At 41.0% G+C, this 24,648-nt stretch overlaps 1 protein-coding gene across 1 annotated transcript in view; it reads left to right on the top strand.

Annotated features, from left to right (window-relative positions):
- LOC124797871 (U3 small nucleolar ribonucleoprotein protein MPP10) overlaps window positions 1-24,648 on the top strand; it is an 86,445-nt gene that overhangs the window by 7,276 nt on the left and 54,521 nt on the right. The window contains exon 3 of the mRNA XM_047260959.1: window positions 16,906-17,141. Within this exon, the coding sequence (XP_047116915.1) occupies window positions 16,906-17,141 (236 nt within the window). The remainder of the gene's footprint in view (window positions 1-16,905; window positions 17,142-24,648) is intronic.

Below are 24,648 nucleotides of genomic sequence, written 5' to 3' on the forward strand. Positions count from 1 at the left end.
CAAAATGCCTTTACTACTTTAAGCGTCTCATTTCCTAATCTAATTCCCTCAGCATCACCTGACTTAATTTGACTGTATTCCATTATCCTCATTTTGCTTTTGTTGATGTTCATCTTATATCCTCCTTTCAAGACACTGTCCATTCCGTTCAACTGCTCTTCCAAGTCCTTTGCTGTCTCTGACAGAATTAAAATGTCATCGGCGAACCTCAAAGTTTTTATTTCTTCTCCATGGACTTTAATACCCACTCCGAATTTTTCTTTTGTTTCCTTTACTGCTTGCTCAATATACAGATTGAATAACATCGGGGATAGGCTACAACCCTGTCTCACTCCCTTCCCAACCGCTGCTTCCCTTTCATGCCCCTCGACTCTTATAACTGCCATCTGGTTTCTGTACAAATTGTAAATAGCCATTCGCTCCCTGTATTTTACCCCTGCCACCTTCAGAATTTCAAAGAGAGTATTTCAGTCAACATTGTCAAAAGCTTTCTCTTAAGTCTACAAATGCTAGAAATGTGGGTTTGCCTTTCCTTAATCTATTTTCTAAGATAAGTCGTAGGGTCAGTATTCCCTCACGTGTTCCAACATTTCTGCGGAATCCAAACTGATCTTCGCTGAGGTCGGCTACTACCAGTTTTTCCATTCGTCTATAAAGAATATGCGTTAGTATTTTGCAGCTGTGACTTATTAAACTGATAGTTCGGTAATTTTAACATCTGTCAACACCTGCTTTGTTTGGGATTGGAATTATTATATTCTTCTTGAAGTCTGAGGGTATTTCGCCTGTCTCATACATCTTGCTCACCAAATGGTAGAGTTTTGTCAGGACTGGCTCTCCCAAGGCCGTCATTAGTTCCAATGGAATGTTGTCTACTCCCGGGGGCCTTGTTTTGACTCAGGTCTTTCAGTGCTCTGTCAAACTCTTCACGCAGTATCGTATCTCCCATTTCATCTTCTTCTACATCCTCTTCCATTTCCATAATATTGTCCTCAAGTACATCACCCTTGTATAGACCCTCTATATCAGGCTGTTCCAACCGAGCTGCGGCAGCTCGGAGCCCGCGTGGAGGGGGAAAGTGAACTCACTGCCCCCTGGCCGCATGCAGCCGCAACTGACGCAATAATCCGTGTTCAATGACAGCTATGACTAGCCGCGGGAGCCCTGTACTTCTATTGGAGGATACCTTTCTATTGATTGAGAGGGATGGTCGTCCGCAGTGTGTTGTATGTCATAAAGTATTTAAATCTGCGAAGAGGTACAATATGCAACGGCATTATACATGTCTTCAAGTAAATGAAGAACTCTTGGATGTGGTACCACTTGATTACACTGCAACAGGACGTGACATTTTTGAAGCTGTTTGTGAATCAGTGGACAATATGAATTTGCAGTGGGATAAGCTCCATTCTGTAGTGACAGACGGTGCACCACAAATGATCGGGTGTCACCAAAGTTTTGCTTCTCGTTTGAAAAATAAACTCAGGGACGAATTTGGGAAAGACATTTTCACTTTTCAATGGTTTATTCCTCAAGAGGCACTGTGTGCTGAAACAGTAGAGCTAGGTGGCGTAATGAAAGATGTCGTGAAGTGTGTGAATTTTGTGCGGCGTCACGATATGAATCATTGCCAATTCAAAGGATTCCTGAAAGATATGGAAGCAGAGTATGGGGATATACCTTACCACAGTACAGTTCGTTGACTGAGTCGGGGAAAAGTTCTTGATGTTTTCTTTGCCAGTCGTGAGGAAGTAACCCTTTTTCTCAAAATGAAAGAGGAAGAAATGCGTTGTCTGAAAGATATAAAATGGATACCAGACCTGGCATTCCTAGCTGACATAACAATGCATCTGAATAATTTAAATCTGTCATTGCAGGGCGAAGGGCAGCTAATCGTTGACATGCACGACCAGATCAAAGTGTTCGTGGGAAAGTTACGTTATTTTGAGAGGCAGATGAGTAATGGACATTTAACATTCTTCATTAGTCTTGCTTCTTTAAAACTACATGAAGGTACTACTTTCGGCAATTACCAAGCAAAGTTAAAGCAGCTCATCATGTCGTTTGAAACACGATTCCGAGACCTCACTAGTGCACTCCTTTTTCAGTTTCCTCCAATAACTTGTCATCCTCAGTTCAATTGGAGATTATTGATTTGCAAAATTCAACTTTGTTGAAATTGAGGTACTACAACACATTGCATTTGTCACGATGGTATTGTTCATTACAGCAAAAAACTTTTCCCAAGCTACACAACAATGCGGCTCAGATCATGTGGATGTTTAGATCTACGTATTGTCGTGAGCAGCTTTTCTCAGCAATGAAAAGAGTAAAAAGTAAGGAACGATCGTTTCTTCAGGACGCAGCAATGAAGGCCATCCTCCTCATTAACGCTGCGAACACTTTGACGACTGATATTTCCAATCTTGTAATGAAAAGAAAATTCAAGCTACAGAGGCCCAATAAATTTAGTATGCAATTTCTTGTAAAACAGCTGTTTCTTATTTATTTTCTGAACATCGTATTTCCTTAAGTAGCATGTAACCACGTCTTAGCACCTAAGAGTATGAGGTTGTTGATCCTGTAAGACGCAGCTGGCACATCAAAACGCTTGCCTTGCCGTCTGCCTCAGCCAGCCGTGCCACGTGCTAGCGTGCCGGCCCACTAGAATGGTCACAGCGAGCGACACGGCTCCCCGGAGCAGGGAGCACTCCACGGCTCACAACGGAGCCGACGAGCTGGAACAGCCCGCTCTATATACTCCTTCCACCTTTCTGCTTTCCCTTCTTTGCTTAGAACTGGGTTTCCATCTGAGCTCTTGGTATTCATACAAGTGGCTCTCTTTTCTCCAAAGGTCTCTTTAATTTTCCTGTAGGTAGTATCTATCTTACCCCTAATAAGATAAGCCTCTACATCCTTACATTTGTCCTCTAGCCATCCCTGCTTAGCCATTTTGCACTTCCTGTCAATCTCATTTTTGAGACGTTTGTATTCCCTTTTGCCTGCTTCATTTACTGCGTTTTTATATTTTCTCCTTTCATCAATTAAATTCAATATTTCTTCTGTTACCCAAGGGTTTGTACTAGCCCTCTTCTTTTTACCTACTTGATCCTCTGCTGCCTTCACTACTTCATCCCTCAAAGCTACCTATTCTTCTTCTACTGTATTTCTTTCCTCCAGTCCTGTCAATTGTTCCCTTATGCTCTCCCTGAAAGTCTCTACAACCTCTGGTTCTTTCAGTTTATCCAGGTCCAATCTCCTTAAATTCCCACCTTTTTGCAGTTTCTTCAGTTTTAATCTACAGTTCATAACCAATAGATTTTGGTCACAGTCCACATCTGCCCCTGGAAATGTCTTCCAATTTAAAACCTGGTTCCTAAATCTCTGTCTTACCATTATATAATCTATCTGATACCTTTTAGTATCTCCAGGGCTCTTCCATGTATACAACCTTCTTTCATGATTCTTGAACCAAGTGTTGGCTATGATTAAGTTATGCTCTGCGCAAAATTCTAACAGGCAGCTTCCTCTTTCATTTCTTAGCCCCAATCCATATTCACTTACTATGTTTCCTTCTCTCCCTTTTCCTACTGACGAATTCCAGCCACCCATGACTATTAAATTTTCGTCACCCTTCTGTACCTGAATAATTTCTTTTATCTCATCATACATTTCATCAATTTCTTCATCATCTGCAGAGCTAGTTGGCATATAAACTTGTACTACTGTAGTAGGAGTGGGCTTCATGTCTATCTTGGCCACAATAATGCGTTCACTATGCTGTTGGTAGTAGCTTACCCGCACTCCAATTTTTTTATTCATTATTAAACCTACACCTGCATTACCCCTATTTGATTTTGTATTTATAACCCTGTATTTGCCTGACCAAAAGTCTTGTTCCTCCTGCCACCGAACTTCACTAATTCCCACTATATCTAACTTCAACCTATCCATTTCCGTTTTTAAATTTTCTAACTTACCTGCCCGATTAAGGGATCTGACATTCCACGCTCCGATCCGTAGAACGCCAGTTTTCTTTCTCCTGATAACGACGTCCTCTTGAGTAGTCGCCGCCCAGAGATCCGAATGGGGGACTATTTTACCTCCGGAATATTTTACCCAAGAGGACGCCATCATCATTTAACCATACAGTAAAGCTGCATGCCCTCAGGAAAAATTACGGCTGTAGTTTCCCCTTGCTTTCAGTCGTTCGCAGTACCAGCACAGCAAGGCCGTTTTGGTTAGTGTTGCAAAGCCAGATCAGTCAATCATCAAGACTGTTGCCCCTGCAACTACTGAAAAAGCTGCTGCCCCTCTTCAGGAACCACTCGATTGTCTGGCCTCTCAACAGATACCCCTCCATTGTGGTTGCACCTACGGTACGGCCATCTGTATCGCTGAGGCACGCTAGTTTCTTCACCAACGGCAAGGTCCATGATTCATGGGGGTAGGGAATTCCCACATAGGTCTCATTAATTTGTCAGTTTTTCTATTGTTAGTGATGTCACCCATCATTTATTTGTGGAAGCTCATATCTCCACCATGTTATGACGTCTTTGGGCTGTTCGCACTAATCATGATGTACTTGTCCTACAATCGTGTAGCATCAAACTAGCTAATTAAATTAATACGTAGGCTGCATTCACCCATTCTAACAGATAACAAAATTATCTAGTTCTTGTACTGTACCTGCATGTTCGAGTAATAACCTAGCATAATATGGAGTGCAGTTGTTCTCCATAGTGTATCTTTCTTAGTATTTCTTAGACTTTCACCATTAGAACAACTGTCTTATGTGGTGCTTCTTTTCCTTTATATTAGAACACTAACAACAGTTTAGCTATACGTTACTGAGTTGTAACCTGGTGAAAGTGTTTATACAGCTATCAAATAGCTTGGCAGGTTAAAGTTAAGAATATGATTGGTGCAGGCCTCAGTATGTTTCTTCCACATGTACATACTCTTGTACATGTTGGCCAGTGGGAGGATATTGTGAGGTATTCAGTAAGAGGTTAGAAAATAGACAATGTGTTCTAGCTCCAAAATTGATGTCTAACAAAGTCATAATTTGCTCATTACTGGCCCTCATTTTTTGGAAAATACAACACTGCTGAAATTGGGAAAAGAGAGCACACTTCACCACCATAAGACTTTTGGCATCACCCATCAGCTTTGACCAGCGATGCTATACAAAGACCGATGATGCATCACAAGCATGATTTCAAGATGGCGACCAGTAATCTCAAATATTTCCACGACATGAAAATATAAACCTCAAGTAGGTATGGATAGTACAAATTCTTAATGAAAAATATTGAAGCCAACAAGACTACTTTGTGTGTGTGTGTGTGGGGGGGGGGGGGGGGGGGGGGGGGTCCACAGGATGAAACTAAAATTTAACAGAACTGCAAAATCACGTTAATAGTAAGATGTACAAAATGCAATGATGACATAAACAAGAAAAACAATAGTTCCCAAACAAGCAAAAAATGGACAGTGAAGCAACTGGTATCGAAAGCCTCAGATGAGCTGTATAGCTCATCTTGAAAGACTGTTACTGCTACGAAGATACTAAAACAGGTTGCTCTACACAAAACGAAAAGCAAGATCAATACATATGGCTATAATTTGTGAAAACTAATGAAAGGTGATACTGTCAACATCAGTTGACCTACGTAGTTTTACTTAAAGACTGATAAAAATACAAAATTCCTGAGCTAAATTGCACTAAAATAGCCATTACTGATACATATAGTGAAAAATCACGAAAACTAAAAGACGGTATTGGCAACATTATTTGAGCTGTATCAGTCACTTGAAAGACTGATAGCAATACAAGGTCCTAAACCAAATCATCCGAAAAATGTTAAAAGATGCAACAGATACACATAGTGAAAATTTACATAAACCAATGAAAGGCAGTTTTGACAGTATCAGTCAGCTATTCTATTCCATGAAACCAGAAAACCAAACATGACCAACATTGAAAACCTGACCTCACCAATGTAAGTAAATCAAACTCCATGATACCTACTACTCATAATCCCAGCAGTTAACAATATAACAAAAAAATTCATAAATAAATTGCACTTACTCCTACTTCTGTGTACAAGAAATGCAAAATTATGCACAAAGACTTGTGTACCATACAGACTACAATTAAACAAATAAAAACATAAGAACATACTTCCCAAACCAACCAGTCAGCTGACACACAAATCTACCAATAGTAGAAACAGTGTGTCAACAACACAATCTCCAGACTTCTCAAACCAGGGAACTCTCCTGGTAGAACGCCAAATGTTGTCCCGCCGACAGTGACACATTACTGGACTGGTCCCAAGTGTGGCAACTTCACTCTGTCTCATACCTTCTCCTTAAATGTAACACTTCTCATTTTCTGCAATTAAACTGAATAACTATAGAATTTAATCATGTTGAACATGTTGTCCCTCATTGCAATGCAGAGTCATGCTCGTGAACTTCATTGTTAAATACATAAGCAACAAAAAACAAAACATAAAATTAAATCTCCATCCATAAACAATATATCTCCCTAATAATTCCAAACCTAAAAATGCATCTATTGTCCATAACTGCCAACATCAAAACAACTCACTGACAAACTGCAACAATCTCTTCTAATAGTATTACCACAAACAACAGTCAAGGAGTTCAATATCACTAACAACACTCACAAACAATTTAGAAACATAAATATCCCACGCTAGTGTGCACCATTGCCTACTCCAACACACCCTCAACAAACTTGATGCATTTCAAATATGCCATGCCACCTGATGTCACACAACACAGTTAAGTCGCAGGTCAAAGCAGAAAAGTGATGTCAAAAGCTCAAGTTGAGCCAACATATCTGTTGAAATGCAACTTAGGGCACCTTTTTCCACTCCTCCAGAAAATATTGTGATCTTTGCAAGCCAATTTCACATCCTGTCCCGTCCCGTACCGCAGTCAGATATTAACAAATCATGTTTGTCATGAAATCTCAAAACTACTTTCCTGTGTACCGCTAGTTTCCTACCAATAGAAAATGTGATAGTCTTTGAGTTCTGAAAGCTTTCAGTTGCATTGTAACTTCAAGTATTCTATTTTAGTTGTCAGTCAATGTAAAATCTACCAACATTTGAATATAGAAAGTATAGTATGTATATGCTTAACACTACATGCCTTACGACAAACTACATACAAATATCCTATGAATTACTCTCACTCAGTTAGGTATGTTGAAGATAGTACATATCTATTTTAAAGTAGTAGTGTTGGTGTTATTCAATAGTTTTAAGTTTCATTTGATAAGAAATTGTGCTTTGTTTTCTACATTCTTCACATTCCATGAAACTAATGACTTCATTATAGCACATGAATCTTCCCATGTATTTTAGTCACCTTTTTTACTTCAGTAATCATTGTTGCTACAACCTCCTCATGGCCACTGATAATAGTTTTGATATGGACATCCTCAAAGAGGGAAGATCTGTATGTTGCCATTAGATATACAGGGTGTTTCAAAAAAGACTTTACAACTTTAAAAATTCATATAAATTTATTGAAAGAAGATATAGAGCTGGGTTTAGTGTTATTTTGTAGGGAAACACATCAAGTCTTTTTACCTTTAACTAAAGATGCTATATTTGGCTTCCGTTGGTTATCCTGCACGCATCCCATCGAAAGTCAGTTTCTTCCCAAACTCGCTGTAGCATTGCAGGTGTAACTTGCTCAGTGGTGGTGTAAATTCACAAGCATGTTGCAATGAAGGATGTGGGTTTTCATCGCCCCAAATCGTATAGTTATGTGTGTTAGTTAACCTAGCCACTTAAATGAAAAGTCGACTTACCAGAAAAGATGATCTTGTCCAAGAAATATTCATTCTCATGTTATCGATATAACACATCCACACACAAGTTCTTATGAGCAATTTTATCAATGTCTTTTATCGCTTATACGATTATCTGTCTGAACAGTTTCAATGCAAACGGTTTCTCAACACACACCAGAGAATCATGTGTGGGATTTGCAGTTCACAAGATGCATACCAGGTCAGTTTTGTAGGACTGTGTGACAAAACATTGTTTCACTCGCTCAGCGACATCGTCAGACATGCCTGGACTAACTGATGATTTCCCATGCATAGCGAGCACCCTGTTTCTACAAAACATTTATGCCATTCATAAATTGTAGGCCTACTAGGAGGATCTTTAGTGTACTTGGTATGGAAATTAAGCTGAACTATTGTTGCCGACTTTGAGTCTTCGAACCAAAACACACAGCCAGCATGCTCGGGTCCAGTGAAGGCAGCCATCTTAACGTAACTGCTGCCAGCACTCCTTACAGTGCAGTTCAGTACTAGCAAACTACACGAGACAAAACTTTATGTATTTCCGTACAAATTGACACTACAATCAACTCTGTAGGTACTGTGAATTACTTTATATGAATTTTCAAAGATGTTAAGTCCTTTTAGAAACACCCCGTGTTATACAGGGTGTTACAAAAAGGTCCGGCCAAACTTTCAGGAAACATTCCTCACACACAAAGAAAGAAAATATGTTATGTGGACATGTGTCCGGAAACGCTTACTTTCCATGTTAGAGCTCATTTTATTACTTCTCTTCAAATCACATTAATCATGGAATGGAAACACACAGCATCAGAACGTACCAACGTGGCTTCAAACACTTTGTTACAGGAAATGTTCAAAATGTCCTCCGTTAGCGAGGATACGTGCATCCACCCTCCGTCGCATGGAATCTCTGATGCGCTGATGCAGCCCTGGAGAATGGCGTATTGTATCACAGCCATCCACAATACTAGCACGAAGAGTCTCTACATTTGGTACCGGGGTTGCGTAGACAAGAGCTTTCAAATGCCCCCATAAATGAAAGACAAGAGGGTTGAGGTCAGGAGAGCATGGAGGCCATGGAATTGGTCCGCCTCTACCTATCCATCGGTCACCGAATCTGTTGTTGAGAAGCGTACGAACACTTCGACTGAAATGTGCAGGAGCTCCATCATGCATGAACCACATGTTGTGTCGTACTTGTAAAGACACATGTTCTAGCAGCACAGATAGAGTATCCCGTATGAAATCATGATAACGTGCTCCATTGAGCATAGGTGGAAGAACATGGGGCCCAATCAAGACATCACCAACAATGCCTGCCCAAACATTCACAGAAAATCTGTGTTGATGATGTGATCGCACAATTGCGTGCGGATTCTCGTCAGCCCACACATGTTGATTGTGAAAATTTACAGTTTGACCACGTTGGAATGCAGCCTCATGCTTAAAGAGAACATTTGCACTAAAATGAGGATTGACACATTGTTGAATGAACCATTCGTAGAAGTGTACTCGTGGAGGCCAATCAGCTGCTGATAGTGCCTGCACACGCTGTACATGGTATGGAAACAACTGATTCTCCCATAGCACTCTCCATACAGTGACATGGTCAACGTTACCTTGTACAGCAGCAACTTCTCTGGCGCTGACATTAGGGTTATCATCAACTGCACGAAGAATTGCCTCGTCCATTGCAGGTGTCCTCGTCGTTCTAGGTCTTCCCCAGTCGCGAGTCATAGGCTGGAATGATCCATGCTCCCCAAGATGCCGATCAATTGCTTCAAACGTCTTCCTGTCGGGACACCTTCATTCTGGAAATCTGTCTCGATACAAACGTACCGCGCCACAGCTATTGCCCTGTGCTAATCCATACATCGAATGGGCATCTGCCAACTCTGCATTTGTAAACATTGCACTGACTGCAAAACCAAGTTTGTGATGAACACTAACCTGTTGATGCTACGTACTGATGTGCTTGATGCTAGTACTGTAGAGTAATGAGTCGCATGTCAACACAAGCACCGAAGTCAACATTACCTTCCTTCAATTGGGCCAACTGGCGGTGAATCGAGGAAGTACAGTACGTACTGACGAAACTAAATTGAGCTCTAACGTGGAAATTAAGTGTTTCCGGACACATGTCCACATAACATCTTTTCTTTATTTGTGTGTGAGGAATGTTTCCTGAAAGTCTGGCCGTACCTTTTTGTGACACCCTGTATTTCCATACCAGAAGTACACTTCTGTAAATTCTGTGTACTTTTCGTTCACGGTTCAGTTACCTGTCAAATTATCCATATTTAGGCTTTCCATGGTTGCCCCAAACAGCTTAATAGAAATGCCTGTACAATTCCCTTGGAAAGTGCTTGATCAAGTTATTTATTCTCACAATCTGAGCTTGGGCTGCACCTCTCATCGTCATCGGGATAAACCCTTATCTTTCTATCTCCACCAGTGCTTCGTTTACAGAATAAACATATTTTTGTTGCATTGCATATTTTTATTAAGAAGTAGATTTTATTGAAATGAACAAGAAACTGTAATAACATTTTACTCTATGACCTATAGTTCATTCAGTTAATAATGTTATGAATTTCACTATCATTCTGTTCTGTTAATGTTAACATTGTGATAAACTGCTACTATAGCTATAGGTCTAGTGTCATAGATTTCATACTGATGTAATGCTAGGGGTAAAATGAACTTACAAATTTATAAAAAGTGTGTGGTGTTATTTGCTATAAATATTATAAAAACAATATGCACTGATGTAAAACTGTGAAGGAACTCTATTCAACTGTGAGAAAACAGAATCAAATTGAGAGTAACAAACCCTTAACAACCCTGGAATTGTTACAAAATGTAAAGAGTAATAGCAATGCCGCTCTACTCTCTCTGAAGCACAACACTGTGATTCACTATGGATTTGTTTTTCTGACTGTGGTGACTCCCACAGAGCCCCGCACAGAAGAGCAGAGCTCCTGGGACGTATGAGTATCTGTATGTTGTCCTTCGACCCACTCAGGTGCGCCCTTTGTACACCTGTGTCAGCTGTGTCTTGTCTCCTGAGGACGTCCGACCTCCTGGTCTGCTTTCTTGCCCTCCTTGTGGGGCAACAGTGTCTCTTCCTGTCTTCTATTCCTGAGTCTTCTGTCTGCGATTTCTTCATCAGTAGCTAGTATGTGGGCGGGTTTCACGGTTTGTGCCTTGCCATTTACATCTACCTTTAATGGATGTTCACTGCTTGCCAGTATTCTGTGGTGGTTGAATGGTGTCCATCTTCAGCATTACGTGTGAACATGCTCGAAACTCTGTATGCAAGAACATTTTTCCATTTCCATGTCACGGTTCTGATGGAGGACAGAGTTTAGATATCTGGTCCGTTACTTGTTGGTAAGACATGTGGCAATTCCACGGTTGTCGATAGTCCTCATCCCATGAAGAAATCTTCTGGTAGCTGCAGAGTCTCTCTGTGGATCATTTCCACTGTAGACATTTTTAAATCTGGTTTGTAAGCAGTTCACAATCCCGGTAGCAACACTGGCAAGGTTGAGGCTCAACTGTCTGTATGGCACATCAATGCAGCCTTTAATATCTTGTGCGACCATTTGACCATTCTGTTACTGGTCAGCTGATAGGTGGTTGTGTAATGGTATCGGAATCCGCATAATCTGGACAGCTTTGAGAATACCTTTGATTCGAACTTTTTTCCCATGATCTGTAGTTATGTGCAGAGGTCAGTTGAATCCCGCTATCCGTGTGGCCAAAAAGACTTATGCTACTGTCTCTGCTGACACGACTGTTAAGTGGTACTGTTTTTGCCCATCTTGTATATTGATCTTCTACTGTCAGGAGATAACAAAATCCTTCTGATGGCGATAGTAGTCCCACAGTATCCAAGTGGAAGTGTGCAAACCTTTCCACCATTGGCAGGAAATCTCCTACTGGTTTTTGGACATGGCACACAACTTGTGTGGGACAACCCATGGATAGTTTCAAAGAATGATTTTCACTGGGCTGCAAGGATAAATGGGTCTGACTGGCTACGTGACACATCACACCAGACCTCAGTTCATGTTCTTGCTACTCGTACTTGTTTAAACTGCAGCCATGTAGAGATGTCATTGTTGTATCGTCTGAGTTGTGGGTCATGCGTTTGGGCTCTTACCAGGTAGGTTTGTGATATGGCTTTCACCCATGACAAGAAATCTGCAGTGATGTTCTCCATTCCACTAATGTGACACAGGTCTGTTGTAAATGGGCAATAAATTCCAACTGCCAAAATTGGTGTGGGGAGCAGGTGTCCTTGTTCTCCTTAATGCAAAGGTTATAGGCTAAAGATCGGTGTAGACCATAAATGCTCTGGCTTATATGTGCAGACGAATGTATCACACTGACTCATATATGGCAAGTAACTCCCTGTCACATGTACTCTTTTGATTTGCGTGCTGTAAGTTTGTGTGAAAAGAACCATCAGGGGACCATTTCGGAGGATGTTGGCCAATTGTGTCTCTGCTCGCTAGAAATGCTGTCAATGGTGTCTGCATCTAGGCTGTGCCTGGTAAATTCTGTGTGTTGAAATTGATTGCTCCAGTAAATCTTCCAATTTGATGATAAACTGTGGGAGGCTACTCTCTGTATGAAAGCTATTTAGTCCTTTGGAGGGCATATTCTGGATGCTGATACATCATAACCCAAAAGTGTTACTTGTTTCTGCTAGATTGTACATTTCACTTCATTGGCTACAACTCTCTCTCTCTCTCTCTTTCTTTATGCACTCAAATACATTTTTCAGATGTTCTTCATGCTGACTTGCTGACTTTGAAAATACTCAAGCGTAATCTGAGTACAAAAAACAATGCTTTAATCCATGCAGTACCTCATCAATAAACATTGTCTGCAACTGGAATTTGGTGGTAAGCCTTCTTACAATCAATCACACTGAATGTTGTCATCACTGCCAGTACTTTGGTAAAGTGTATCAGTCCAGGACTTTGTGGGCACTAAGTGCCCTGTAATCACCACAAGACCTTTAAGTACTATCTTTTTTTCTTCACAAAATGCAATGACGAGGTCCACTGTCTGCCAGACGTGTGTATTGCTCCATTTTGCAGTAAATTTTTGAATTGTGCTGTTGTTGCTACAAAATGGTCTGAGGCTGACCACCTGAGGGGTTGCGAAACTTGTAGACATGGTATCATTTGAATGTGGTGCACCACATTGGGTACTACTTGCTGTATAAGTGATACTTCAGTGCTGTTCGCACATGATGATGATGATGATGATGATGATATTCTTGCATGGGTCACTGCCTGCATAACTTTTTGTCCTAATAAGCTCCTGATGACTTAATTGCCTTTGCAAACCTATGTGGTGCTAATGTTGACTTCCTTTCTGGTGTGGTAAAGAAAAGCAGCACCTAGAATGGAATCTAAAGCTTCTGCTATAACAAAGGTCCACTCATAGTCCTGCTGGAGACCCAAACTGACTCTTAATGTAAATTTATCATGCATCGCTATTGGTAATTTATTGGCTGCCATAAGAACTGCTTGTGGGGAATTTCATACCTCTATACAGATTTCTGCCAGTAGTAGGCTAATGTCCAATTCAGAGTCTATAAAATTGTAACGGCATAAATACACATCTCTGATGTACAGTCTGTGTGATAGAATAGGGGCTCGAGGTAGATTACTCACCATGTTCAGCTTCTTCCCTGGCTCACGTCCTAACTGCTGACTTTCATGGTTGCTACATGAAACTGTGCATATTGTGGTTCTATCACCAAATCGCCAATGGTTTCAACAGACCTGCTGCTGAAAACTATTCTGATTCACCTCATTTTCATTCCAAGTCTCACCTGATTGATCTCCTCTGCCTCTTGAAGCAGCTAATCACCTCTTTCTGTAGTGACTCAATCTTCTGTTGCAGTTCATGCAGCTGTTGATTTAGATCCAGTTGTTGGATTCTGTGTATAGCTGCTGCCTCATTTTCACAGTTGCTAGGAACCAGTGCGATGCCCACTGTCTGTGAGTAGTTTAATGTTGCGTGGACTTTATCAGTGTGGTAATACCGTCTTTTTCACATTTAACCACTGATGTTTTCATTGCTTCTGGTAGCTGTGCGAACCATATATGCATCAGCATTCTGTTTGGTAAATCTGTGTCTCCTATGATGCCACACAAGTGCTGCAGATACTCGGGGGGAGTCCCGTCCCCCATTTGCTCATAATGTAACACTTGCTTGATAGAGTGATCAAATGGTTTATACTTGTAATCAGTTAGTGCTTTCTTCAAGCATGTGTATTGTTGCTCCTCCAGCGGCTGTGCCGATAGTGGCCACCCTGTTGTCTAATGTGTTTCACCACTGCTGCGAATTTTGTGCACTCATCCATTACCCCATTTTGCTAGTACACCAGTTCCAGCATTGCAGACCATAGTACTGGTTTGTCCAGTAGGAACTGCAGGGTCCATACCTTCCTCCATGGTCTTTCCCTAATAGCACATCTAGTCCCGTCGTTTTGTGACTGCGGACTGGTCGGTAGACTTGTCTGACTTCGCTAATTGGCAGACCTGCGATTTGCCTCTGCATATTGTCCCGCAAGGCTGCCAGCTGTGTTCTCATCTCTTCTTTCATTTTTACCCAATGATACTGCCTGATTTTGTGCATCCATTTGCATGAACATTAGCTCTTTTTGCTTGTGGGTTCACCACTTTATGACAATATTCACTGTAAATACTAAGTAACACAAACCAAAGTAAAGTTATGAAGAAACTTTTTATTAAACCTTGTGAGAACAGACTCTGATCGAGAATAAAAAATCCATTACAACTATGGAGATGTTAAAAAAAAACAAAAAACAAAGAGTAATAGTAATGCCACTCTACTCCCTCCAAAGCACAACACTTTGATTCACTGTGCATTTAGTATCTCTGACTGCAGTGACTCCCACGAGTGTTTAATGTAAATAACTGTAATGACTCTATTGTGATCATTTGGTGTTGTCTGACCTGTCTGGACAAATGTTAGATTCTGTGTTGCAGGTAATGTCAAGGGATGCATCAGACCACACCATTCAAACAATGCAAAGTCGTCTTTTTTTACATTTGCATTTTTGTACAGCCAATTCTCCAGGGAAACAGACCTGATTAACATTGTAGAAGAATTTACTCTTATGAACTCTTAGGCTTAAGTTTCATTGCAAACCATGCCTATTTCTTCATCACAAGGAATATAGGCTCTGATAGTGAATTTTGGATTAATGAATGTAATTTTGTCATTCTGTAACTTTCCTACTTTGGCCAATTAATTGGCTTGTATTTTGCAATTACTTCAGGAAACTTTTTACTTGTCAGAGGCGCTGCAGTCATGGACTGTGCGGCTGGTCCTGGCGGAGGTTCGAGTCCTCCCTCGGGCATGAGTGTGTGTGTTTGTCCGTAGGATAATTTAGGTTAAGTAGTGTGTAAGCTCAGGGACTGATGACCTTAGCAGTTAAGTCCCATAAGATTTCACACACATTTGAACATTTTTGAACTTGTCAGAGGAAATAGAGATGTATTCTGAAGTTAACCTCAGTTAAGCTATAAATAAATACTGCAACAGTTAAAAGCAAATTTATTGCAAAAAGCTAAATATTACACTTTTCTATTATACCTCTGCATAATCACCATTTCACTTTGAGACTTTTCGTGTCTCCTAACAAGCAGGCTAATTCCTTCTGCACAAATTTATGAGATTGTAGTCAGCTCATGATAGTCACTGAAAATTCTTCCTCAGGCTCAGTGTTGAAAGCCAAACCATGTTTTAGTGGGTTTGAAGAGGTGCAAAACATTTGCAGCCAAGTTTGGGCTATAGGGCAGATCTTCAGACACATCCCATTTATATTGACTAAAAAAAATCATCTTGTAGGCATGTATCCAGGTCAGTATTATATCTTCTTAAGATATTTTATATGTATTGTGACTAGTGGTTTTCATTCAGTCACTGGCTCGTTTTGAAGGTGGTTGTACCATTACCAGCCAAAATATTTTAAGCTTTTTTCAAAGAGGATCAATGACAGGCAACATTACAATCACTTGACACAGTACTGTGCAGCAGTGATGCTGTCTTCATGGGGATGGAAAGTTTTGAAATGCACTATAGGATTTGGCAGCAAGCAGTTACACAGTTTGTGGGCAGGAGCGACTCTTATCATAGGAGGATATGTTACAAACTGGTATAAACTTCCAGCAACAGGGAACAAAAACTATTTCCTTGTTCAGTGTGGATCACATTATCAATGCAGACAGATGATGATAAAATAATCAGTCTTGAGTGCAAAAAACAGATATTTTATAATTGTGACTTGTTTCAGTCATAAAAGACCATCCTCAGACCGTAGGCAATCACTGAAATTTAACACAAATTTCTACAAGGGAACTCGGAATTTACATAGCATGTTAACTAGATACAGAAATGTTAAAAGATTATGATAATAAAATACCCATCGGTAAGCTGCATGATAGCAGCTGTAGTGTGTGCTGGAAGGCATGATCGTCAGCTGCTTAGTAATGAGTGAATGCTATGGGTTATAAAGGCAAAACTTGTTCTTTATAACTTGCAGCACTCACTCCCTACTCAGAATTATAATATTGTTACAAGACACTTTTTGCACACTAATATTGGCTGTCTAACCTAATTATGCAAACAGTTCATTAATATTACATTGCAAGAACCAGTTAAAATTTTACTGTATCCAAGTTGGTCAAATACAATGACTCATGAATTCCAGGAAGCAGTCATCTGTTTTACAGTCAGTTAAAATGATTCTCACTGTAGTTTTCTCTCTGTGACTAACTTGCAGCACCTGAAGGAGTCAGCTGGTTCAGTCATTGAAATATTGTTCATAAAATGGAAACAATAACTTGGTAGAACATCTGGAAGCATACCATTCATTGAAAAATTCGATGTTAATTTTATATATGTAATTAAAATGCTTAAGAATTATTCATGTGTGTCTGTGTTTTATTTGCAGATGTTATAATATGAATTTTAATGTCTGTTTTCAGCCAGTGGAGGACAGAAAACATCAGTTGTGGATGATAAATTCTTTAAATTGGGAGAGATGGAAGAGTTCCTAGACAAGGAAGATAGGAAAGAAAACTCAAACAACCGCCTGAATTCAAAGAAAATACCTGGGGACAAGTCAGATGGGCAGTTAAATGATGATGATGATGACGACAATGATGATGTTGAGTCAATAGATTACTTTGAGGACATGCCTTCTGAAGACAGCAATGACGAAGTACAAATTAATTTTTTATTTTCCTTCTGCAAAACATAAGATATACCAAAAAATGTATGAATTTTATGGTTTTGGTTGCAGATTTTGTATGTGGTGCTTTGTGTGTCATGATAACATCAATAGCATTGAGTATTACTCAGCTAAGTGATGGGGTAATCTTGCCATGGTGGCAGCACCGCTGTGTTTATGCTCAAGAAATAGGGTGGGGAGGGGAGGGGGGGTGAAGGGGAAGCGGAGCAACACTGGCATACTCTCCAGTATTCTTACTGCCGTCTGCTTCACGTCTGCTGTGCAGCGAGCTACCTCAATTTAAGTATTAACTGTATTTTTCTCACTTGTCACTTCTTCTTCCGTGTGTATTTGCTTTTAGGAAGCTTTAATTGTCTGGTGCTATTAATAGTGTTCCATAGATTTCGTGTTTGTTTTGAATACAGTCAGAGAGTCCCTTTAGTCAGCCATAGTGCCAGTAGAGTCAGTGTCGTCGTAACTGCCGTCTGCTTCACGTCTGCTGTGCAGCGAGCTACCTTAATTTAAGTATTAACTGTATTTTTCTCACTTGTCACTTCTTCCGTGTGTATTTGCTTTTAGGAAGCTTTAATTGTCTGGTGCTATTAATAGTGTTCCATAGATTTCGTGTTTGTTTTCAATACAGCACAGAGACAGGTAGTGCAATTTTCATTGTTTTCTACAAGAAGTGGCTAGCAACCCCAGTTTAGTGAATAAACAGCCGCCTTAGCAGTCTAGTTAAAGGTTGAACAACTCTCTTCAGTAAATTGATTCCTTAGGATGGATAGGATGTGTGACTGCTGTGTACGGACGCAGGAGGAGCTGGCCACTGTTCGCGAACAGCTGAGCGCGTTGATGGCCGCGGTCAGCCGTCTTCAGGCTGCTGCCTCGGAGTGTAGCGGCAGTGGGGAGTCTGGTGCGTCGCAGGGTACACCTCAGGTGTTACATGCTTCACACACTGTCCCTGCTGTCGAGACATCTTCGCCGGTACCGGGCGCGGTTGGGCCACCCTCTCCCCAAGGGGAGTGGCGGGTTCAGCGGCGTTCGCGGCGCACGAGGCGGAGGGTCAATGTGGAGGCTGGCCGTGTGGCATCGCCCGCTCTGCCTGTGAGTGGACATGTGGCTGCTCCTTCAGCAAGGTCCGAGCAGGCACACGGGGGGAGGGGTTTATTAGTTATTGGGAGCTCCAACGTTAGGCGGGTGATGGAGCCCCTTAGGGAAATAGCGGGAAGGTCGGGGAAGACGGCCAGTGTTCACTCTGTCTGCTTGCCGGGGGGCCTCATCCGAGATGTGGAGGAGGCCCTACCGGCGGCGATAGAGAGCACTGGGTGCACCCGACTGCAAATTGTTGCTCATGTCGGCACCAATGACTCCTGCCGTCTGGGTTCAGAGGTCATCCTCAGTTCGTACAGGCGGTTGGCGGAATTGGTGAAGGCGGAAAGCCTCGCTCGCGGGGTGGAATCAGAGCTAACAATTTGTAGTATCGTTCCCAGAACCGATCGCGGTCCTCTGGTTTGGAGCCGAGTGGAAGGCTTAAACCAGAGGCTCAGACGATTCTGCGGAGATCTGGGGTGCAAATTTCTCGACCTCCGCTATCGGGTGGAGAAATGTAGGGTCCCCCTGAATAGGTCAGGCGTGCACTACACGCCGGAAGCGGCTACAAGGGTAGCGGAGTACGTGTGGAGTGCACATGGGGGTTTTTTAGGTTAGAGAATCCCCTCCCTAGGCCCGACAAGACGCCTCCTGAGACGCGGCAAGGTAGGAGTAGGCAAAATGCAACAGGGAATAACAAAATTAATGTGCTAATAGTAAACTGCAGGAGCGTCTATAGAAAGGTCCCAGAACTGCTCTCATTAATATACGGTCACAATGCCCATATAGTACTAGGGACAGAAAGTTGGCTGAAACCAGACGTAAACAGTAATGAAATCCTAAACTCAGATTGGAATGTATACCGTAGAGACAGGCTGAACAGTGAAGGGGGAGGCGTGTTTATAGCGATAAGAAGTGCAATAGTATCGAAGGAAATTGACGGAGATCCGAAATGTGAAATGATTTGGGTGAAGGTCACGGTTAAAGCAGGCTCAGACATGGTAATTGGATGTCTCTATAGGCCCCCTGGCTCAACAGCTGTTGTGGCTGAGCACCTGAAGGATAATTTGGAAAATATTTCGAGTAGATTTCCCCACCATGTTATAGTTCTGGGTGGAGATTTTAATTTGCCAGATATAGACTGGGAGACTCAAACGTTCATAACGGGTGGCAGGGACAAAGAATCCTGTGAAATTTTTTTAAGTGCTTTATCTGAAAACTACCTTGAGCAGTTAAACAGAGAACCGACTCGTGGGGATAACATATTAGACCTTCTGGTGACAAACAGACCCGAACTATTTGAAAAAGTTAACGCAGAACAGGGAATCAGCGATCATAAAGCGGTTACGGCATCGATGATTTCAGCCGTAAATAGGAATATTAAAAAGGGTAGGAAGATTTTTCTGTTTAGAAAAAGTGACAAAAAGCAGATTTCAGAGTACCTGTTGGCTCAACACAAAAGTTTTGTCTCAAGTACAGATAGTGTTGAGGATCAGTGGACGAAGTTCAAAACCGTCGTACATTATGCGTTAGATGAGTATGTGCCAAGCAAGATCGTAAGAGATGGGAAAGAGCCACCGTGGTACAACAACCTAGTTAGAAAACTGCTGCGGAAGCAAAGGGAACTTCACAGCAAACATAAACATAGCCAAAGCCTTGCAGACAAACAAAAATTACGCGAAGCGAAATGTAGTGTGAGGAGGGCTATGCGAGAGGCGTTCAATGAATTCGAAAGTAAAGTTCTATGTACTGACTTGGCAGAAAATCCTAAGAAATTTTGGTCTTATGTCAAAGCGGTAGGTGGATCAAAACAAAATGTCCAGACACTCTGTGACCAAAATGGTACTGAAACAGAGGATGACAGACTAAAGGCCGAAATACTAAATGTCTTTTTCCAAAGTTGTTTCACAGAGGAAGGTTGCACTGTAGTTCCTTCTCTAGATTGTCGCACAGATGACAAAATGGTAGATATCGAAATAGACGACAGAGGGATAGAGAAACAATTAAAATCGCTCAAAAGAGGAAAGGCCTCTGGACCTGATGGGATACCAGTTCAGTTTTACACAGAGTACGCGAAGGAACTTGCCCCCCTTCTTGCAGCGGTGTACCGTAGGTCTCTAGAAGAGCGTAGCGTTCCAAAGGATTGGAAAAGGGCGCAGGTCATCCCCGTTTTCAAGAAGGGACGTCGAACAGATGTGCAGAACTATAGACCTATATCTCTAACGTCGATCAGTTGCAGAATTTTGGAACACGTATTGTGTTCGAGTATAATGACTTTTCTGGAGACTAGAAATCTACTCTGTAGGAATCAGCATGGGTTTCGAAAAAGACGGTCATGTGAAACCCAGCTCGCGCTATTCGTCCACGAGACTCAGAGGGCCATAGACACTGGTTCACAGGTAGATGCCGTGTTTCTTGACTTCCGCAAGGCGTTCGATACAGTTCCCCACAGTCGTTTAATGAACAAAGTAAGAGCATATGGACTATCAGACCAATTGTGTGATTGGATTGAGGAGTTCCTAGATAACAGGACGCAGCATGTTATTCTCAATGGAGAGAAGTCTTCCGAAGTAAGAGTGATTTCAGGTGTGCCGCAGGGGAGTGTCATAGGACCGTTGCTATTCACAATATACATAAATGACCTGGTGGATGACATCGGAAGTTCACTGAGGCTTTTTGCAGATGATGCTGTGGTGTACCGAGAGGTTGTAACAATGGAAAATTGTATTGAAATGCAGGAGGATCTGCAGCGAATTGATGCATGGTGCAGGGAATGGCAATTGAATCTCAATGTAGACAAGTGTAATGTGCTGCGAATATACAGAAAGATAGATCCTTTATCATTTAGCTACAAAATAGCAGGTCAGCAACTGGAAGCAGTTAATACCATAAATTATCTGGGAGTACGCATTAGGAGTGATTTAAAATGGAATGATCATATAATGTTGATCGTCGGTAAAGCAGATGCCAGACTGAGATTCATTGGAAGAATCCTAAGGAAATGCAATCCGAAAACAAAGGAAGTAGGTTACAGTACGCTTGTTCGCCCACTGCTTGAATACTGCTCAGCAGTGTGGGATCCGTACCAGATAGGGTTGATAGAAGAGATAGAGAAGATCCAACGGAGAGCAGCGCGCTTCGTTACAGGATCATTTAGTAATCGCGAAAGCGTTACGGAGATGATAGATAAACTCCAGTGGAAGACTCTGCAGGAGAGACGCTCAGTAGCTCGGTACGGGCTTTTATTGAAGTTTCGAGAACATACCTTCACCGAAGAGTCAAGCAGTATATTGCTCCCTCCTACGTATATCTCGCGAAGAGACCATGAGGATAAAACCAGAGAGATTAGAGCCCACACAGAGGCATACCGACAGTCCTTCTTTCCACGAACAATACGAGACTGGAATAGAAGGGAGAACCGATAGAGGTACTGAAGGTACCCTCCGCCACACACCGTCAGGTGGCTTGCGGAGTATGGACGTAGATGTAGATGGAGTGGTGTCATGTGTCGCCCATCTACTGCCATTTTTACAAGCTACATAATTTGCAGAAGACAAAAATCTGATTTTGAAATCTGATGGCAGTGTTCACAATCATGTTTACAAGCTAATCTTGAATCTAATTTGCTAACCTGATCAAATATTGCATTCATGTGTCACTTGTGTAACACGAGTGGATTATGATTATGTAAATGTGCTGTTCTGATTTAGTCAACTCTGTAAGTGACATTATCAGCACCTTTGGAGCCTTTTAAAACATACAGATACTGAGGAGGTTGTTCAAGAGGAGAAATCTTATCCATGTGATACTTTTATTACTCCCACTGATCACATGCATTATGGAAATTAATTGCTAAGTGATTGCTGGTTGAACAGTATTATAATCAAATATTTTGAACACTTACAGTGGCTAGAAATATTACAAATGGGTAAAGACATTGCGAGTAATTAGCAAAAAGTATCATGTGTGGTGCTGTAGAATGCAGAGCATTAAAATTTTTGTACTTTTCCTAAACAGAATGCTATAGCATCCAGAGTATTAAAATCTTGTACCTGTCCTGAGACGAGGCACAGTATAGGGGTTTAAATATGGTATATTTGTGACCAGCAGAGGTTATGAGTTTGAATCCCTACAGAGGCTTTCAAATTTTTATTGTTAAATTTTTATCAAACTGACTTTGTTCAGTATTTTTTTAAAATTTCTAAACCTTTGCCTTATCATTTTGACCGTCACGCAAACTTTTTTATTTGCTCACCTCCTTATAGGTTTCAAAAAGTCGATTCCTGCTATCCTCTGCCTCCCTTTGTGAGGTAGTGAATATTTTGTCACCCACAAACAATTATGGATGACAGTGTTTGCAGGTAGGAGAAAGCATGGTACAAAGGATAGTGCGGTTGTTATTCTGTTAATTGAGAAAATATTTCTGCACTTGTGAATAATGATTCCTGGCTTGAATACATAGCAGATGATATAATTATATTTTCTGTTTCTTGGTCCATCAAAACATCTTTCCTTAAAAATTATAGAAGGGATTTAGGTCTGAATGGTATGGTGGCAGTAGGAGGAAGACAAATCCATTTTATTGCAAAAATTTTACCTATGTAATAAACAGAACAAGGCTGGTGATTCTTCACTAATGCCAAAAGTTTGACTTTCTGTAGACATGGCTCATAATATTTGTATTTGGCCAGCCAGAATTACATTTCACATTTTAGAGAACAAGTAGACATTGGTTCATTTTCCTGCTTATTGTGATGAGGTGCACTGTCAAAAATGACAATATTTTATGGGGGTAAGCCTGGATAACCTAGGACTATACACATTTTTGAAAACTTTTACTGTCCATTTCTGAGTGATAATCCAATGTTTTGATTTTTGAGTCATATATGAGAAGTGAATCTCATGTTGTTGTCTGCATGAACAACGGTTAAACACTGACTGGCATTTTTATTCAGCAATACTTCTCGCACAAAAATGTAACAAAGTATACTATTTTAATCAGAGCATGGCTGTCCCTAGTCACGTGACCAAGTTAGTTCCTGCTGTGGCCACATTACCACTTCTCCTTGCAGGGTAATACATTGTAAGATTTTTTTATTTTTGTTATTCACCACAGCTACCATTTGAAGGACCAGAAGTTACCGTATTTACTCGAATCTAAGCCGCACTTTTTTTTCCGGTTTTTGTAATCCAAAAAACCGCCTGCGGCTTAGAATCGAGTGCAAAGCAGAAGTTCTGAAAAACGTTGGTAGGTGCCGCCATAACTAACTTCTGTCGTCGAATATATGTAGCGCTTCGCAGGCACAAAGATAAATACTGGCACCAAAACCTCTGCGTCAGTAAATAAATTTAAAAAAAAAAGGTGGAAGACGAGCTTTTTTTCTCCGCCCTGAGTTTCAACCACTGCATTTTCATAGGGTTTCAACCACTGCATTTTCATACATTATCCAATGGAGTAAATACAAATTCCTTATTGTTCAACTTCGAATGTAGCAGCATTTCAATGCACTACGAAAATCCGACTGGCAAGACTGTTTGGGATGTTTGTCAATATGGCCAACTCTGTGTTCTGAATTTTTTCCTATCTGTGAGAAGAGATGGTTGCTAATAGGAACTTTTATGAATTGTGAATCACATGCAGTATTCTATTCACCATAATAATAATACGAATATAAACATTTTGCCCTGTATTCTTTCGTGTTTGCTGCTATCTCATTTAAATCCTGTCTGCCTAATAAACTACGAAACTAGAGTGAGACAACAGCAAACACAGAAGAATATACATATCATATCATGTCATGTTTATATTCATATTATTCTTATGCCGAATAGTGATACAATCAGAAATGAAGCACGCAATTGATTAAATTTTTAGATCTAAGATGACTCTAATTTCTGTGCAGAATGTAATGTACTAAAGAGGCGTCTGCAAAGATTTTCAAACGGAGAAAAATTGTTGCCAAACTCTCGTTCAGAACATCTTCTATCATACGCAGTCTATTATTTGGTTCTTGTTGATCATTATCAAAGAAAGCAGCAGTGTAAGTAACAACAAATAGTAGTCTCTTGCCATTGTTTTGCTAATGAGATGTTTCCTCTCTTTTTTTTTTTTTTTTAAATTGTAAGCGGTGGTAGTGCGCGCACAAGCAAGCCATGCTGCGAGCGGCGACAGGTCGTAAACACTCTTTATCAGAATGTGACAAACAATGCATGACACAGTACAGTAATGCATTTTCGCCTTAGAGTGACGTAAATGCCTATAACAAAGAGAACGGCACTTATCAGATCAAAGAAAAATAAGCAATCAATTCAAATCAGACGAAGCATGTGAAAAAGGAAGGGTACCCGTATAAATACGGAAGGAGCGCCTGATGCATAGCAACGGCTACCTGTTAAAGCTTAACTGCTA

This window comes from Schistocerca piceifrons, chromosome 5 (genome assembly GCF_021461385.2).
Source record: "Schistocerca piceifrons isolate TAMUIC-IGC-003096 chromosome 5, iqSchPice1.1, whole genome shotgun sequence".
NCBI classification, from domain to species: Eukaryota; Metazoa; Arthropoda; class Insecta; order Orthoptera; family Acrididae; genus Schistocerca; species Schistocerca piceifrons.